This window comes from Pyxicephalus adspersus, chromosome 3, assembly GCF_032062135.1.
Source record: "Pyxicephalus adspersus chromosome 3, UCB_Pads_2.0, whole genome shotgun sequence".
Classification (NCBI taxonomy): domain Eukaryota; kingdom Metazoa; phylum Chordata; class Amphibia; order Anura; family Pyxicephalidae; genus Pyxicephalus; species Pyxicephalus adspersus.
Window position 1 is genome coordinate 102,065,665 of NC_092860.1, and position 20,553 is coordinate 102,086,217.

Consider the following 20,553-nt stretch of genomic DNA (forward strand, 5'->3'; position numbering starts at 1 on the left):
GTCCCAGTGCATGCACCTTTGTATCTCAGATCCGTCCCAGTGCATGCACCTTTGTATCTCAGTTCCGTCCTAGTGCATGCACCTTGCTATCTTAGATCATTTCCAATGCATGCACCTGCAGAATTTAGATTAGCACCAAACCCTTTATCTTTATAAAAATACATACCTGCTTTGGGGTTCAAAAACATGAGTAAGAGTGTAAGCAGATGAGCTCCTTCCACACACTAATGTTCTCTGCTGCTGGTGGGCCTTTGATTTAGTGACTTCACCAAAGTGATGGGCAGGCCTTTTTATTGTTTAGTGCACTGTCATTTAAAGCTTTTTCAGTGTCAGAGAAATATGCATTATGTACCCAATACTTTTTGGGATAAATATTAGATAAAAATAAATAACTGACTGACTTGCTACTTTGGGTGATGCTTTATTACAAGAAACTGTGTCAAACATGGATAACCCTGCTATTATTATATTTTAGGCTACGTGGATTTGCTTTCTGCAAGATGGCATTGATACTTCTGTTGGTCATGTCTGCAACTGGAGTCACTAACGGTCTTATAGACAAGTACCTCCACCTGAACCTGATGAAAACAATGCATCACCTGATATTAGGATAGAAAAAAAACATACTATTATTACCAAATTTGTATCATTTTTTAATCATATTTTGTATAGGGAGCAAGTGAAAGATTTAAGTTGGCCTAGTCATGTTATGCAGGATGATAGTCAAACTACATTTATGGGTTTATACTATGGAAATAATGGATAAAAGCATTATATAATATTCTCCAGTGGGACAAAGGACACAAATCTTACCATTTGACTCTTTCATGGTTTGTGTTCAGCACAGGAAATTAGTGATTATCTTCTCAATGGAACACTGTCAGAAAAAAACTGGAGTTTGTATATTTCATTATTTTATGTAAAACTAAGGTTTTGATTTAAAAGATATTTTATTTTTTAATAACTCTTCTGTACATGAAGACTTTCCCACCTGATGTTTAAATATTCAGACACTTAGCAGTACCTGTGGTTACGGAGTAGGGAAATATTTGGTCCCTGTACAAGGCTTGCACAGTCTGGAAGGCTGGTGCTAATTTTTGGATATGGCCATGCATGGCTAAATGCTTTTATTATTGAAGTCTGGTTTTGGCCAGTATAACCAATGAAGAGTCAGTTGTTTGTGTGAGAAGGGTTTTTCATTTGCACACAAGTTTATGGAAACTAATCTCAGGGGCCTTTTACCCAAGCCCAAAGCCAATTAACACAGGCCCTAATTAGTAAGTTACCAGCTTTCCAACCAAGCCTACACGTGGTGGCCTTTCTTGTATACCATGTGTAAGTCCTACCTCTTCATAAGAAGCCCTAAAAGACACTAAGTGAAATTATTTGCAGGGACAACAATTAACTGAGCCACACATACCTGGAAAACTGGAAAACTTTTTTTCTGGAAATGTTTATTTCACAGTGAAATCAGAGTCATTGTTGCAGGAAAAGATAATCGGGCTGTTCTGTAAGCACATTTAAAATTCTGACAGGAAAGTGCAAAATGAGCAAAACAGATGAGTTATGAGCGTTCTGCTGATCCTTCATTGTCAAACCACAAGCTGCCCATGGATAGATTACACCACTGTATAATGTTACTACAGTGTTGAAGGGAAGAGGCATAGAAATCTGAAAAATAGTTGGGTAAAACTACAAATGTTTCAGCAGGTAATACAGTTCATATTTGTGTGTTACTGGTCTCCAATAACCATTAATTCTTCTATAAAAATATTTTAATTAACAATATACAAAGACATTATAGAAAAAGTAGTCAAAATCTGGTCAATCACATTTGACCCCCAGCTTTTCCTTTTGTTTCCAGCTTCCACTCGGCTACTGTTGAGAATTTCAAAAATCTCTTTCAAAAAAGCTAAAGCTGGTGTAATGTATACAATGTGTTACACCAACATTTTGGTATGATTGAACACATATTTTAATGCATGTTTTTAGTTATATATTGTTCTTTTAATACATTTTTACAATAAAGACAAATGTTTTAAAGATTGTTAGTCATTGATATATTCTCTGTTGTTTTAAACTCTAGTGTATATCAAATCATTGTCCGTACTCTGGATTCCTCTTTGAAACGTCTGTTGTGGGTCAGGACCACAACATCCTGTTGTGGCTTTCATATCAGATTGCATTTCCATACCTTATATGAAGAGATTGTGAAGGTTCACACATCACTTATTGTACATGTGCAGGAAGTTTTATGGCACATATTGTGGGCATGGCTGTAGGTGTGAGTGTATGTGTCTACGACCCAATTTACACCTGTGTAGGGAGCAGCAAATCACGTCCAGTAACAGTGTAAAGTTTAATCAATATCAAAAGACAGACGTCTGTATTGTAAGCAATATTTGACAGCTGTCCATAGGTGGGTTAGATATATTTTTATGCATATTATAATGTCAACATTAAAAAAAGGACTGTGAAAAACCGACCCTAAGCACCTGCTTTATGATGGTGGTGAGCTGGGATGAGTCCTCGTTGGTGTAGAGCTGATGACTGAAAAATCAGTGCAGTGGTGGCAAGTAAAAATTATTGTTTATCCGTGCAACTCTGGCAAGTGAATGAGTGCATGCTAGTACAGAAGTGACAAATGAATAAGTGAATGGGCCCAGACTAATAAATACATGTTGGTGCAGTAGCAGCAGAAGTGTCAGTCCAGTGACATTTAAAAGGTTAGAATGAGAATTAGTGGGACCTTCTCTCCTACTTGTTTGTCCAAAGGTATGTAGACATGAAGTGTTTGTGACTCTGATTTTTGTGAGCCGGTTCTGGGATTGTTACTGCTTGAGACCCACTCAGAGTGAGAGAAAGTATGCATCCTTTAGTCATGGATGTGGAGTTTGAATTGAAGTGCTGGATAATAGATGTCACTGTTTGACTTAGATGGGGCAGAAATGATGAGGCAGGCTCTGACATCTTTAGTCTAAGGGTAGTTTATTGAAGACTCATCAGTATTTCAGAGAGATAGGATAAGCAGATTGTGGTAGTGAGTGGTACATATTGGAGGGTCAGTGAGCAGCATTGTCTGGGCTTTTGGATCCCTACACAGATATTCTGCTTAACACAGGATAACTGCACCTGCAATTGCCTTGGCATAATCCCAAGTACTTCTCAAACTAAAAGCAAGGTGCATTTTCCCATTAAAACTTGTCCTCTCAATTTTTGCAGGTGAACAAAGTTCCAGATGAGCAAATAGAAGGTTGTTTAACCAGCTCCAGTGGTTGGCAGTAAACTTCATGTGCTCCTTTACCCTAAACGAGCATGGAGGTGCATTGAAGAAGTCAGATGCAATGTGCCACAACAAGTTTTATGGACAAAATATGTGTTACATTGCACTGCATTGTGGTGCCAATGGACCCAGAGCACAAATTACAAAGTTGACAAACAATAATGCAACTCATCATTTACAGTAAACACACTTATATTGTTTAGATAACATTTTATTTCAATGTATTTTTTCATCAAAAGTGGTATGCCAATATCACTTTTTTCTACAGCCCATTAATCTACAATTTCAAGAAACAATCCAATAGAAAATCTGAAAACGCTTAAAAAAAAAACGTCGGCTTTGAATGGCGAAGGTTGTTGTAAGTTGTACAGTCCAGATTTAAAATGAAACGTTGTCTGAAGTGCAATTCCACCGCATTGATGATGAGTCAGAGAAAGAAATAAAAATACTCTATTTTAAACAAACAGTATATATATATATATATATATATATATATGTATATAATTATTTATATATATATATATTTATTTTATTTATATATTTGTGCAGACAATAGACCCAGTGATATCTGCATTTTGTAAAAAGATATTTACAAATAACCTTTTAAACATGTACATCAGCACCATAATTAAACAAAAAAGAAAAGAAAAATAACCTTCCTCTGTATATTACTTGGTCCCAATGAAGCTTTGGAGGAAGCTTTAAATATCATCAAAGATCGCTCGTCTATTACCCGCAGGTTACACCACTGTAACTCCCCGACACTCTGTGACGGTGTACTGCTAGCAGTAAAAATGGTTTGTGATCTGTAGATGTTTCCCTGTTTCTCCTTCACTTTGCAGCCATCACCATACACACAGTAGAGGCAGTGGTTTTACTGGCTGATTTCACACAGTCTTACATATAGAAAAAGAAAAGTGTGATGATTTGTAGGTCTGTAAAACATTAGTTTTGTAAGAACATCCCCAACTTTATTACAAAACAACTGTAATTTGGATGTATGGACCTGGGGCTCATCCAGTGGTGATTATGCTGACCGCTATTCCTGATCTGCTTCATGTTGTTAGTATAAGGAGGATCTGGGCTCTACAGATCTCTCTCCATTGGATATCATCCCAGAAAAGTTTGCAGGAAAAGTTAAGACTTCATTCTAGACTAAAACACTGAACACTGCTGGCTTTATACATATATGTGCCCTTTTCAACTTATTTCTTAAGGTCCTTTTCCCACTATAGCTGTGCTTTCTGAAATACACATGTTGCATTCTGCACACTATTTATTTCAGTGGACAGCCCAACATACCACATCACACAGAAATGCAGTGCATACTGTGTAGGTGTATTGCCATGAATTGCACTGATATATGACTGGTAAAGTGTGTTTGGGGTGTCAATAAATATGAATGAACTTTGGGAGGCAAATTAATATCACTATTGGCAGTTTAGGTAGGTAAATAATACAGGTACAGGACAGGCAGACTTTTTGTATAATTTTTGCATAACGCCATCATGTAATAATGATGTGGTATCAGGAGTTAACACAACAGTGTAAGGCTAGCCTTAGGCAATTCTGTTGAAATGAAAAGTAAATGCTCAAAATGCATGTATCATGTAGTTTTATATGTTTTTTAATGCACCTGCACCATGGTAATTCCCCACTTTGCATAATAAATATACTGGATACGTGTGTAAAAGTGAAAAGGCAAAAATTCCTTACTGCAGCTATATCACTGTTCAAAAACACATTTATGAGCCAGGTTGAAAAGCTCTACAATGCTCTACTATGTTTTTTGTGCTCAGCAAGTGGAATGAAAAAAAAGAAAGAGGGAAGGCGGTCACGTGACCTATATAGCACAATATGTACTTTTCTTCTTAAATTGGCTATGTAGACAATTAATTGAGAAGGTGGAGATGAACATAATTTATAGATCTCTCTTTTCCTTTAGGAGTCTGCTAGAATATACCACTACTTGTTTTACTTCAATATAGAAGCCTATAAATTGTATTTGATGACCTTACTTTATAGATGTTAAATAGGTTTACTATTTTTATATCACAAAATGATAAAACTTCAGATATTACTTTTTAGTTTTAGGTAAGCTGCAGATTTAAAAACCAATAGTCACATCTTGAGAGCCAACACAGAGTTAAATTGTAAGTACGGTAACTGTAAATGGCAGACCCCGAATGTGTTTGTGTATGTGGTTTCCATGCTGCAATAGATTGCTAACTCTAATGTACTGCTAAGCACTTTATTTATTTCTATGTAGTTATATTGGACCCTAACTGTGGTGCTTGGTTTTTGGGATCTAAAGCTGGCTCATTGCCCCTAGGTGCAACACTTTAAAATGTAACAGTATGTATTTTATATATTACTTCAGCACTTAAATCTGCTGCCTCCACTGTGAATGGCATAATAATCTATATCTACTATTTATAAGCATTTTATACTTTGAACTTCCACACATAGCAGCATTTTCAATCTGTGTCTGATTTGGAGTCTGGTTTAAATAATGATTTAGGCTTGATGTTAGCATTAGAAACATAACAACCCAAAAGACAATATTGCTTTGCATATTCATGTAACTATATACTTGCCAATACTGCAGAAGACATCTAATAGCAATAATATTTATTTAGATCAGTTTCTGGTGTCAGAATACTAAATGATAGATAGAACTCCTGCTTTTTCATATCATATTTCATTGCTCCATATTATTAAACATGATTTTTCCTGTTGTATTTTTTTTATAAAGTTGATGTTCAAAAAGCAGCTGAACAATTACCAGATACAGAAAATGCTTCTAAATGAAATGTTTTAAAATATATAATTTAGACATTTTTGTTGGACTGATCTAGATAAAGACTAAACAAAAAGCTGAAATCCAGGGAAGATTCTGGGCAAACCAATATTGTTAAAATACAAGAGCCATGTATTCTTACTTGAGTTGTGGTGTTCTTTGTATTTCTTTAAAATCTGTGCAATAGTTCAGTGAGAAACCATTTCTGCCTCTGCAAAGTCCTCTGTGCAGGAGTTTCCATAGACCAGTCACCAGATTGACTGGTCCTGTATCCACCCCCCATTGGTTTCTGCTGGCAGATTACATTGCTAAGTCCACCCACAGCTCTGCTTTCTGCTGTGTGTACACATCAGCACAATTTTTAAGGTATAGCTACTTTGAGATGGCAATATTTAGGTTTTCAAAGACATTTAGTGCATGTCAAACAAATTTGTATCCTTTTTAGCTATGAAGGAATATTCTTGTTTTAAAGGATTTGTGTCCAGAGTTAAACTGTAATAATAACTCCCGACAGTAGTAACAGGCGTAACACCTATTACCTGACCTCTTTAACCTAGGTGTTAAATATCTCCTTTAGGTTAATACATATCTTGCAAGGCGAACACCACATTTACATGCCATTGCATCCATTCTGTAATACATGGATTTATTTAAAGGAGTGTGGAAAGGTTGCATGTAGTGTTGAAGGGGTGGCTGTGTTGGCTTTAAATAAAGGAGAATGGTGTTGTGTAGGGAGGAGTCCACCAGGCAAGGCTCTAGCGTGTTTTATTGCAGCAGACTAAAAGACCTCAAGTAATGCTAATTCAATGTTGTACCATGGGTGAGGATAATATACCACAACATTAAGACCTAAATTCTAAGGCCTAGTACACATGAACAGGTCTACCAGCAATTTTGTGCTAGAATCCTGAGATTTCAATTGGTTGGAAGTCCCAAAACACAGCGCACACATGTACAGGATTCTGAATTTCCAACTGATTTTCTTGGTTAGAAAGTTATTGATATTCCAATTGTATTTAATATTCAATTGTACACGTGTTCTGATTTTATCAAATAAGAAATCTGATCAGAAGTGATAATCAGCCCATGTATTCTAGTCCTGCTTTTTTTGTTTCAGTTTTTCTTTGTTGAACTGTCCGTACATGTTTAAAACAAATACAATCATCTACATTTGTGCCTTTATGTAACTAGTTAAAAAATAGACAACAGTATAGTCACATTGAAAAAATCAGACCAGTGTTTTGGTTCAAAGTAAAAATTGGTGAAAATATGATTTGGGGAAGAAATCTAACATTTCTGTGTTTTGGCACCAAGGGTAATTGTCCTAGCAGCAGCACAGGAAATAGCTATGATATCATGATCAAGCTGGAATTCCCCAAAGTTTGTTTTTAATTTTATTCCTAAAAATGCTTCAGATGCTTTTGGAAAAACAGAGATAAAAATAATGATTTACCAAATATAATGTTAACAATTTACTGTTTTTAGTGGCTTTGCTGATCCACCTTTCTAACAGTCTCTCTGTAATTGAAGAATACTTTATCAATAATTGCCAACAGTCCTAGATTTCTTGGTACAGACCCAAAAAGTGGTGGAAACGTGGTAGGAGTATCCATTTAGCTGATTTTGCTGAGGTGGGACTGACTGTGGTCAAAGTTCTATTTAGGAATGTTGGCAAGGATGCTTTAACATGGTTTCCTCACTATAGAGGCAGCAATGTTCTAATACATATAAAAATATACTGGTGCCAGGTTACACCTATGATGAGTAGTCTATACATTGTATATTCTACATCATACATCATTTTATTTAGTGATAATTTTAGGATCCTGACATATTTATATGCTCTCTCAGCTCTTGGTATAGTATATATGTCTATACTGTTTCCTGTCTTGTACTCTAATGTAGAAATGTGGCACTTTGTAACTCTGCCTCCCTGTCTGATTTTAAAGCAAGGTATACGATGGCTAAACCGGTTAGCCATATATATATATATTTTTAAAAGCAAATAAGTTAATTTACTTGAAATGGAAGTTTCTGCTCCCTAGGTAAGACCTATATCAACCTTGTAGGTAACAATGCAGATATATGGCCACTCCAGTCTCTTCTGCTTGTGTAATGAATGAATCCAACCCAAAATAAGGGGATAAACCAAACGCTTTCACATCACCGTTACCAATATTATCTACCATCTCTACTGACTATAAGACAACCTTCTCCCCACCTCTACGACAATGCTTTCCCACCAAATGCTTCTGTAACTGCCCGCAGTTGAGCTCATCTACACAGAAAAAAAAAGGATGGGGTGCTGTCTTTTTCCATTTAGCACATTAAATATTTTGTATGTAATTGTTGTTTTTTTTACTGATTTCCAAATAACTCATCAAGTTCCTGCATCCACTCATCTCCTGGCCCTCTGCTCATAATTGAGTCTACAAGGTCTGTGCCATCTGGTAGACCTGGAAAGGGTCCAGTGCTAGAATCTGTGTAGCTATATGACAAGTCTTGATTCCTGTCATATGCCTGACTCTGGTTACTCTGAGGAAAATTTGCAGTAGGTAATTGCTGTGGAGGAGCCTGATTAAACCCTGTCATGTTAGGGACTCCAGTGTTCATGCCAGGCATCATTTGTCTTGGTTGATTGGTGCCTTGTCCAGGTAATGATGGCATCATCTGTCTACTCATTGCAGGGTTTAGGGCTCTTACTGCTCCAGTATTGTCAACAACACTTTGGCCCATCCCTTGCTGAAAATGCTGTTTGCTTATCCTTGACTGTCCAGACTGCATTGGATAAACAGATCCATTGTTATAAGCCCCCATATCACTGCTAGTTCTCATGCCTTGTAATCCACGTTGGTTCCAATTTTGTGCACCCTGTGGTAAAGATGTCATCATGTTTTGAAGTCTTGGAGCCTGTGATCTGGTCATGAGTTGACCGACAGGTCCTTTCATTTGTTGATGTTGAGGCATCACAGAATTTACAAGCATATTCTGACCAAATCCCCCAACCATGCCCAGTGCTTGTCCAGAATTGGGTTGCCGTGGACCCTGCACAGCACCATGACTCATACTTAGGTTTTGGTTTGGGTGCTGTATTATTTGGTTTACTCCTGCGTTCATGCCATACATTCCCGGCTGACTTGATGATGTGTTGCTATAGGGGGCCATTCCCATTTCAGGCTGGAGTGGGCCGGTAGGCATTGTTCCTGGGTTTTGTGTGGGACCCATAGGCATCATACCAGTGTTCTGGGCCATCATTCGAGATGCTCTCATATTCTGAAGTGCTGCTTGGTTTCGAGCCACTGCAATATCTTGTGGTGATCCTATACAAAGAAAAATCAATAAGGACATTAAACATTTTTGGTACTATATAACTATATAAAAATATACATATTTTTATTTAACTCACTTTATTGCATTAAGCATTGGTCTCCTGGAAATGCAGGACTATGCAATGTAATACCTTATAAGAGAGTACACTGAATTCTGAACAACAGTAAGACCATTATTCTGAAATACAAGATGCCTTAACAGACAAGGAGGAAAAGGAAGATAAAAATCAATATAATAGGAAAATTGCCTGCGGTGCTGGCCTTATGATGTGTAGTCAGACATGTTTAACCTTGTTCGATACAGAATCATCTGAAATCTATAGGAGGGTCTCAGTGACAGGGATTACTGAGTGTTGTAATACCAGCATAATTTCCTATCCTTGCCCGTTTTCAAGCAGTGATAAAATAACGCCCAATCTCAATCTTAGAATGGAATTAGGAAGAGAATAACGCTGATCATACACAAGCATTCTGTTTACTTATTTGAAAACAAGGTCACATCATTCTGTTTATTTAGCTTTAGGCTTTCCAGGAGATTGTCCTGGAAAAAAGCATAGTCTACATTCAATACAATGTTTGACCCTGTGGGGTCTATTTATAAAACAATGACACTGACATTTACTGAAAAAGTCTGTGACAAAAAATCAATTACTGCCATTGGAACATATTGACCTGGAAGATTCTCCATCAGAAAATGTTTCAATGAAGATTCATTGCTTTATAAATGGATCCATATGAGATTGTATCATATTTACATCTATGGTAATGTATCTTGCCATGCCATGTAAGTAAACAGGTGAGGGTGCAATTTGCAGGTACCTAAAGGAATTTCCAAAACAACCCAGTCATGAGCTAACACCATTTTATTCTGAAAGGCAATGATTAAGGTAGTGGTAAGATTTTGTTGGCCAGTAACATGTGAGACATGTAGTATGGGAAGCACAAGCCTCTGCACTATTAGGAAATGCTCAAGCTTTGTCTGTCACATTGGCACAAGATCTGGCCATGATAGGAAGGTTTTCTAGGTATGTGCAGGTATCCCTTTAAAGCAGTTTGTCCCCTTTATCCCCAGAGTCCTGAGAAAATATAGGTCACAAAGCTGGATATTTTGAAGGAAAAGATTTCTGTAAATATTTTGACTAGTTTAAATCGAAAGTATCAAAAAAACACTTTTTTTAATTATGTTAAAAAACTGCAGCTGATACCCCAAGCATTTCTCAAGTCATATATTGAAATGTGCAGGTTGAACCATATTAATCTGTCTGATGAATGTAGGCTTTCATCCACATATAGCTCAACACCTTACAAAACACAGACAATCAGAATTATATATGTGTGTCCGGGGGTTCACCACAAAGGTGAGGTCAGGTTGTGACATACACCGCAAAGGTCAAAGGATGTCAACAAGGATACAGTGATTTGTATCATGTACCATGTATCAAGCTATGTTTCTTCAGAGACTTACTATGTCTGAGCCATGACTTACAAATTACAAGGGATATAATTACAATTTGGATTGTTTGTCAATGCCTTACTTAAATTCAATCAACTACTAAATTTAAATGGTCAGTCCGAAATGAAATATTTCTCATTATGGGTGGACCGTGTTGGGCTCAACCTTTGGCTTGCTGGGTGTCAAGAATACTTTTTAAGAAATATTTATTTTCCATAATTCGTAACTCTTTCTGGTTCTGGGAAGTTGGTGTTCCTGGCTATCTTTGTGTGTCTTTATAAACTTCCGTTTCATATTTCATGATTTAAAATAAATCCAAAATATATCCAAAAAGAACAGTGGGTACTTCTCACTATAGTCACAAAAATCTCAACTAAAAAGTCACTGTTGAATGAACTGACTCTTGAATTACAGTTTCATATTTTACTGATCATTGCAATGGATATGAAATATGACTGTACCCTAAGTTTTTTATTTAACCTTTTGTACAATCAGTTCAGCAATTAACTAATTTCTATTAATATGTCAAGGTACGTCAGTGATAATTTGCTGCAGTGTGGGATTTCTCCAGTAATCTGTTCACAGTCAGCTCCTTCACCTTTTTCATACACGTTCTAGGTAGGAGAGCAGAGAATGTGTCAGACATAAAACTGTGCTGATTGAAGGCTCTGTCCCAGCATCTCTGTGTGGCATGAAGATATAGGTAGAGCAGCAGGCTTTATCATGACATGATGAATTATTATTATCCAGCGGCTGGAAAGACCTGATCTGTGCAGTAATCCCTTCGGCAGCTAAGAGGTCAGGAGCATCAATCTTGGCTTTACTGTCTCCAGATTGCTGAATGCATGCGACATGAAGTCAGGATAACTTACATGGGGAGCAGACACAGGTGTTATGGCTTTGGCAGTGTAATATCCCTGAAGTCAGCGTGATGCCAGGCCAGGTATATTAATACCGTTCTGTCTTTTCTCTGCTGAAGGATGCAGCCACCCAATAGACTTTAACCTAAGCTCTTTCATAAAGGAGAATGATACTAGAAATGACATTCAAGCAATCTGTAAGGATAAGACAGTGTATTTCAAGCACACCTATAAGACTTTATACTTTGAAACCCAACAAAGTACAAAGCCAACAGCTAATTTAAGTAGATCTCCATCCAAAATCTTTGTTCAAGTTTTGGATGCAGTCAGGTAAGGTTACTTGTAAGATCTTTATTTCTTCTTGCTTCAAACAACTGCTTTAAAGGTGATTTTTTCCTAACCCTCAAAAACTCACTACCTTTAAAAGTAACCAGGCAGTCCCCACAGTTGCTTGACCATTGTTTAGCTTAGTTTTAATTTATCATAGTTTGCTGTGTTGCTATGTGTCAAGGCTGTGTTTCCCTTTGTGGTATTTAATTGAAACAAAGGTAAAGCGTGCCAATTTTTTTATTTTAAACAGCCTAAGGCCAGGTCCACATCTGTGCAGAGTAGCACTTTGACACTTGTAACCAGCAAGGCACCCCAATGCACCTTGCAGTGGACCACACCACAATGCACTGTAATACATTTACGAAGTATTACAGTGCAAACAAGTACATTCGTTTTATGCACTGTTGTAGATTAGGTAACCTATGAAATTGATTGGACTGCCTTACCACACTACATGGCAGCAGACAGCACAGCTACTGACATGGCTGCGTAGATCTGAACCCCACACCTAAAGACTGTACAAAGGCAGTGGAGACTGGGCGTGAACTTTAAGTCTTCAGTCTTCCTATTTTTTTTCTGATGACCATGTTTATTTTTTTAAATATATATAAAAAAAAGAAAATAAACATTACAACAGTTGCATACATAATGTATACAAAAAGCTAAACAATCTGTTCACAGAAAAAAGTAGTATTAAAGTGAGTTACAACAAACACCAGGAGAAAGTTAAATCTTAATTGGAGGATCAATGGATAGCATCAGGTAGGTATACCATGAGGTTTGCCCAAACGTGGATGCTATGTGTTTCTTGGTGGCTAGATGGTTATATAGGACTCACATATTTCAAAAAAGAGGTCAGTGTTCAATTCTTTTTCCAGAGAGGGCTTTATCCAGTTCATCTGGAGACCTTGTGTATTTAATGAAAAGAAGAATACATTTAAAATATTATAGTTTTTTAACTCACCTTGAAACTGGGTGACTTGCTGCACTCCATAAGGATTCCTCTGTTGCTGAAGATGTTGCCTGTTCATATGTGGCTGCTGCTGTAGCTGCTGCAGAGAGAGATAGTAAATAGGATTACACACTGTGTCAAAAAAGCTCTGAGCCACACCTGTCCTATATTTAAGCCATTGTAAATGACCATTGGTACAACATGAAGTGTACTTTACAACACTGCTAGAATAATTTTCCTAAATCTTTATAGTATATTCTTGCATTACCTTGTAAGAAGCAATAAATCAGACTTTGGCTTTGCAAAGTTTTATGCCACAAGTAACTAACCTAAAATGTTTTCAGGCCCTGAAAGATAGTACACCTCTATTCACCTAATAGAAGACAAAGGGTCCAAAAGACACTACAGTGAATTAGGTTATACAAAACAAAATAGCTAGAGATTAAGGCTGTGAACTATGATGTTTCACCCTGATTTACAGGTATAATATTTTACATATATATCAGTATTAGACCCAGAGTTTTTTAGGCTGGGAGGGAAAAAGCTGTAGGCAGATGGTGGCCCCTGTACTGTGACCCAACTTTTCAGTAACCACCCAAAAACAGCTGGGTGGTTACTGAAAAGTGCCAGGTGATGCGCCTGGCTAAAGCTGGCCTGGCTGGGGAGAAGACTGTATATTATTTTTTGCTGCACTAAAATTGTGCTTTTGTAGCAGTCAGAATAAATGTAACTATAACACAGCTCAACAACAAAAAATTGTTTTTCACTTGCCAAAGATTTTTCAATATATTTAGTGTATTTCAGGTCTGCTGAATCCAGAAATAACATCAGTTTCATTGAATTGGCTCTAGCTCTTGTGATACAAGAATTGGAATAGACGATTTTACCAACAACAAATGTTAACACAGCATATGTTTTTATTATTATCAATATTATTATCAATCTTTTAATTATTATTATTAATATTATTACATATTATTATCAATCTTTATTTACACCAATGTTTTGCATTTTATATATTAAATGTAGCATTATTGTTATGAAACTTTCATTTGCCTTCTTTTTATTCATACACTTTCTTACAGAATAATGAGTTCTTCAAGAGGAAGTTTATAGTAAGGTAAGATTTTCTCTACTCAAATTGCCAATAGGCCACATCCCCATTTTTTGAAAACATTAATGAAAAGAGAGTAGGTTTTGGGACTTTTAAGGCCAAATTTAGGTACAAATGACATAAAGCTTAAATGCTTTATTTCAATATCAAACATATAACAACTATATTTCAGCTTAAAAACATATCATTAAAACAATATCTCCTGTGCTAGACCACAAGTCAATGGGTTCTAGATTGTCGATGCGTTTTGCGGAATAAAAGATCCGCTCCTTTAGGACGGTTTCAGGAGATAAGATTGTCTACATCAGTTCCAGCATCTGGTGACTGGTAAATGTTGATGACGAGCCCAGACCACTTGCAGATATTGGTTGTTTAAGGAAGTTGTTTAAATGACCCTAATATATGTAGCTACATTTGTAGTGATTATTCTCAGCAAAAACAGAGAAGAAACATTAGAGAATTTGTGAAACAAGCATATCCTGCATTATTTGGTATTAAACTGGGGGACCAAAATAAGTATTTGGAATCAGCAAGATGACTTGTGCTGCATGGTGCTGATGTTCCGACATGGAGGATATACAGGTTTTGGAGTGTAATCCACGAGTTAGCAGTGGAAGTGAATATGAAGGAAGTGTTTCATCAAACCAGCAGTTTTACCAAGAAGATCTCAATGATTTAATACTTAACCTAAGTCTGGCAAAACAAGCATTTGAACTCTTAGTATCCAGGCTAAAAGAAAAGAACTGTCTGAGACCGGAAGGTAGAAGAATATGAAATTATCTAAATGGTCTTAAAGAAGCTTTGGTATCATGAACACCAATGGTCCATATGTGTTATAAGTGGACAGCAAAGTGGACACACAAAGTACCCATGTTTCATCTGCTTGTGGGATAGTAGAGCAAAGCAGGATGACTGGAAAAAAGTGACATGGCCTTCAAGGGAAAACATGAAAAAAGGTGCAGTGAACATCATTATTGAGCCCATGGTTAACAAAGAAAAAATCATTCTCCCTCCACTACACATAAAGTTTGGATTAAAGAAGCAATTTGTTAGAGCTCTGAACAAGGACGGTGATTGCTTCAAATACATTTGTAGATTCTTGCGTGGATTGAGTACTGAAAAATTAAAAGCAGGAATCTTTGATGGACCCCAGATTCAGAAACTGATAAATGGTTCACATTTCACAAGTTACATGACTGATACTAAAGCTTCTGCCTGGCACAGCTATGTCATGGTTGTCAAGAACATCTTGGGTAACCATAAAGCACAAAATTATGAAGAACTGGTACAAAACTTGCTCCTAAATTTTAAAATGTAGGCGCTAATATGAGCTACCTCCATTATCTCCATAGCCATTTGCAAAAATCTCCAGAAAACTTTGGTGATTTCAGTGAGGAACAAGGGGAGAGGTTCCATTAAGATATAAAGGTGATAGAAGAAAGGTATCAGGGCAGATGGGATAGACACATGATGGCAAACTACTGCTGCAGCCTTCAACATAACTGTCTTGATCATCAGCGTAAAAGGAAATCATACAAACTGAGTTTTCAATGACTTCTTTGTGATTAGTTCTGTAAATATAGTTAATTTAGAATATATTGACAATATTTCAAAAATTTAATTTTGTAAATATAGGCATATCTGGTTTAATTTTGCCAAATTGTGCCAAGAACACATACTACAAATAAAGGGCTGCAAGAGCAATCAGGGGAGCGGAGCTGATAGCTCCATTTCCCTGATTGGTCTTGCAGGTCCCAAAAATTCAGTCTCGCTGGCCGAATTTACAAAGGCCGTTCTCGCCTTCATGTTTGGTAAGCGAGAACAACCCAATTCGCAGCGAGACTGAATTTAATAAATTTGCTTGCTCATCCCTAGTCATTATTTTAAAAACTAGAGCCAATCTAGCAAAACCAATACCATATTTGGAATCTGTGGATCAAACATAACCTAAAATGACTGTAATCTGTTTGGCAAGAAAATTGATGACCAGTGTAATATATGATGGCTTTATTTTATTTTAAGAAGTGGTTACAGTTAATATAACCCATAAATAACATCAACGCCCATGGTTTTTCACACCATAGGCGGATTATAAATTAAAAACATTGAGACAAACACAGTTGAGGGATTGGATTAAAGCTTAACTTCAGCATAGCTGCTAGATAGACAACTCAAATACATACAGTAAATGGGAACTGTTTTACTTGATAAAGGATTTGTAACTGTTTAGCCACTCTGATGAGTTAGGCAACCTTGCTAGACAACACAGATTCTTGTTTTTGTTATTTCAGCAGGAGAACAGTTGGCCAAAACACACCATATGGGGCAGTAGCAATGTACTGTTGAAATTATACCTCTGCTCTCTTCTCCTGTCATCACACGAGTATGTAGCATAGCCATATTGGTCTCTAGCACTGCCTCTCCCAACTTAGGTGCTGCTGTACAAAGGATTACAAGGCAATTTCAGGTGCTTACACTAATAAAACACTGTTTAATGGATACATTGGTGCATTAATTTATATTTTCTACTGTTTATCTGCAAGGAGTTTGGCGATGCACAGAAACAGGCTGCTATTGCTGACCTTTTCTTCTGAAAGCGCTGATTAGCTGGCTGTTATGCTGCCCCATTGGCCAGGTAGCCAAGTACTGTCTGTACTTTATTGACAGCTTTCCCTTAAGACACATGTAATTACTACTTTTGACAACTAGAGGGCACTGCTGCTTCACCTGAGCTGTGGGTAGTTGATCTTCATTTTTTACACTTCTTATAACATAAAAGAACTCTGACTATTAGATAATAAAATCCTGTTTTCTAACTTTGCTTGGTTATAAGTGTTTGCTGCACCTTCCCAAGGGCGTAATTCTAATACTTAGGGAAAATTAAGAATATAATGTATGATAAAGGCCCTTAGTATACACCAAGACGGTGAGTGAAATGCAGCCCTATGTGAGGACAATGGAAACATGTGGTAGCATTTATCAAATGAAAAGCAATTGTTCCTGACATATGTATGTAAGCTACTGGGATAGAGGGTCATCATCTCCCCACCTGCTCAGCCAGTATATGCTGCTGCTGCTGTCTCTGCTCCCTGAGAAACTGCTGCTTCTGCTGCTCCATGGCATGTAGCTGAGCCCTCTGTTCTATCAGCATCTGCTTCATCATAGCAGCTTGGGGCTGGTTGGTTATAAATCCGGGTCCTCCAGGGTTTGCTGTGCCTCCTGGCACAGACTGCTGCATGGGACCTGAAGGCCGGGACATCCCAACTGGACTCTGCTCCTGCACACAAGAAAAGATTTTCCTCTGATTATAGAACTCATGTTATTGCATCAAAGAAATGTTACAATCTTAATGTACAAACCAAACTTCATACACCTTAATGTGTAAAGTAACAAGCCAGTTCTTTTTTTGTAATTGATTGTAAAAAATGGTGATTAAAAAATGGTCAATGCAGCGGCCTTTGGTAAGTTACAGAATACATAAATAATAAATATTTTATATAATATTAAATATTTTCCTTGTTTTCTAGAATGTCTATATGGCTTTGTTATTGATATTAGTATGTATTTAAATTCAGTTTTTTAAAACTGAAAACAAAACAAGCATCTTTAGGTATATAGATAACTGTGCTTGTGTATGAATTGGTATAAATGTAGCTTATCATAGTATTATTATTTCACAGGTTGCAGAGATTAGTTAAAATGTCTGTTTTGTGAATTTTGTAATAAGTAGAATCATAATGTGTTTAATTTTTTACTACAAATGTTGATAATGCAAAATATTTTTTCACGTATTGAAAATTTATATTACGCATTCTTTTTTCCAGCCAGTAGGTGGAACATAAGGGTCCTTTTTTATATTTCCAGTAACATCTTTGCTTACTTGTTGTTAAAAGCCTACTGTTTATTATGCACATTTACCTAAACTCAAATTTTTTTACACACAAATCAGAGCAGTGACTTATCTATCTTCTACTTTCTTTCCCTGCCTACATCTAAGGTTGCAATGATAGACATCATGTTTGAAAAGAGACAACTATTACTGTATAGTGTTCTTTCTCCAGATAATTTATAGTACTGTAAAAAAATATATTTTTATACACACACACACACACATCCATTTGAAAATGTATGAATTCAAACAATTGACACAAGAGAATTATAGTTTGCCTATAATTAAAATTTCTCAGCTCTGCATTTTTTGCATTTGATTAGTTAAAATGAGAATTACATGCTGTAAACACATTATGGGCGCTAGGATCTTTTACTTTATGTTCAGGGTTTTTAATATATAACATGGCACATCTACATTACCCCACAAAAGTCTCCTCAAACATCTTCACTGAACTGTGGCGGATCCAATCAGGATTAATCAAGGGAAGCCTATTATGTGCAGAATAATAGTGGAGATTTCCTTGCATTAAAACTTCACTTGCTGGTAATTTGCTCGACAACCAACTTCAAATTAGTTCCAATATAACAAAGGAATGTAATGTGAAATGGTGAATTAAAGAGACCTTTGTCTAGGCTGTATTAATACATTTTTATCAGCCAAGGAGACAGCCTGTCATTTGAAGGCTGCTTATCTTTAATTTCCCAAGGGCACAACATCTATACTATATTATGATTTTTAATCTAGCTGCAACTAGCTCCACTAGCTGGTCACATAGTTTACACATTTAAAATATGATCAGCCTTGCACAGGATGTCTTACAAAGAGGTGATATAACCCCCCACCAGCCATATATTTCAGAGCTTATAGCCCTATATAAGATGCCGCCTCTGAACTGCTAATAAATGAGCCTCTTTAACATCCCTCATTACCGGCTGATGCACAAGAAGAAAAAAACTTTCATTCTGTACATTTCCTGTGCATGATCAGACTACTCAGAAGGCGGCATGTGTCATCTGGGCACTGATGAAGCTAAGTGACCCTTGTGGTGCTGGCGATGGATATATGAGTGCTGCTAGGAATACAGAAATACGTCAGTCTCTCTCTATCTAATAGTGACTCACTGTGGGCTTGTGAGCCTTTTTTCTGGAGTCACTGCTGCATTAAGGCAACAGGAACTTTTTCCTTTTTTTCCATACTGTACTGAATACGTTCTGCTTTATGAAATTAATATGAACACAAGTATGATTATTAAAGTTATATTCCATCTAGAATTCATACTTCCATTTTTACTATATGCTGGTGAGTTGACTCATCCACTCACTGTAAAGAGACCCTGTAATAGGGGCGAGCACACCACTAAAAGTTGTCACCATAGGGGTTCCACTCCTGCATTGATCCACTTCTATACTGAAAATATCTGAAGGTACTGGGTATACCTGCACATTCCCCTCTACCTCCCACATTGCACTGCTCAATGGCCTATAAATAGGTTTAAGAGTGTCAATGTTACGTAGGAGGGTTCAGCCGTGTGCAATACTGGCTTGAGGAATGGTAGTACTTGCATAGGATTCTAACTAAGCAAGCAGTGTTTGCATTACCTAAATTTGCCAAAGAAAATGTCAAAATCACCTGGAAGATTCAGACCTTCACATAGTGGCCTTGACAAATAGGCATAAACTGGAAATCAATTGCAGAAATCCCCCCCTACTGAAGCCCTTGAACCAGATTGCCAATGACTGCATCATGTCATTGGTGGGCACTAGAAAATGGATTTTAATTTTAGATAAAGTGTGCCCCATTAGGTCAACCTGCTTTTTCAATATGGAGCAAAAAAAAAAAAAAAAAAAAGAGCTGTGCACACCAAGCAGTTAGCTATCCATCAACATTAGTGACATACAAAAAACTGATTCATAGCGAGCTTTATTTTGTTGAATAAGCTTCAATATATGGTGTGTAAACAAAGTCAGTCTCCCATAATCAGAATATGTGTTTCCTGTTAGATTCTCATTAGATTTCAGCCTCAGAAAAGAGGCCTAGCAGTCTAATGTGTGTAATTCCCTAAATACAAAGTAGAACATGTTCTTATTGAAGACAACATGCGTGTATACTAGTAAAAATCAGCCAGGCAATAAAAAAATGAGTGCACATATCACTGAATACTAAATGAAACCCACAGAAAAGTCTAATTAGAGACATGTTTTGCTAGCATACAGAACATAGGTACCGTGCGTGTTCCATGTACACTTGTAGCAAAACACTGAACATATGTACGGTGCGTGTTCCATGTACACTTGTAGCAATACACAGAACATATGTACCGTGCATGTTCCATGTACACTTGTAGCAATACACGGAAAATATGTACCGTGAGTGTTCCATGTACACTTGTAGCAATACACGGAACATATGTACCGTGCGTGTTCCATGTACACTTGTAGCAATACACTGAACATATGTACGGTGCGTGTTCCATGTACACTTGTAGTATTACACAGAACATATGTACCGTGCGTGTTCCATGTACACTTGTAGCAATACAC

The 20,553-nt window shown here is 36.9% G+C and overlaps 2 protein-coding genes across 2 annotated transcripts in view; one reads left to right on the forward strand and one right to left on the reverse strand.

Moving 5' to 3' along the window:
- Window positions 1–2,045, forward strand: part of LOC140326869 (microsomal glutathione S-transferase 2-like) — a 17,983-nt gene extending 15,938 nt beyond the window's left edge. The window contains exon 5 of the mRNA XM_072405849.1: window positions 476–2,045. Coding sequence (XP_072261950.1) covers window positions 476–614 — 139 coding nt within the window. The 3' untranslated portion in view covers window positions 615–2,045. The remainder of the gene's footprint in view (window positions 1–475) is intronic.
- Window positions 2,046–6,010: 3,965 nt separating this feature from the next.
- Window positions 6,011–20,553, reverse strand: part of MAML3 (mastermind like transcriptional coactivator 3) — a 195,222-nt gene continuing 180,679 nt past the window's right edge. The window contains exons 3-5 of the mRNA XM_072405848.1: window positions 17,171–17,398; window positions 13,020–13,107; window positions 6,011–9,403 (exon numbers count right to left, since the gene is read on the reverse strand). Of these exons, the coding sequence (XP_072261949.1) occupies window positions 8,442–9,403; window positions 13,020–13,107; window positions 17,171–17,398 (1,278 nt within the window). The 3' untranslated portion in view covers window positions 6,011–8,441. The remainder of the gene's footprint in view (window positions 9,404–13,019; window positions 13,108–17,170; window positions 17,399–20,553) is intronic.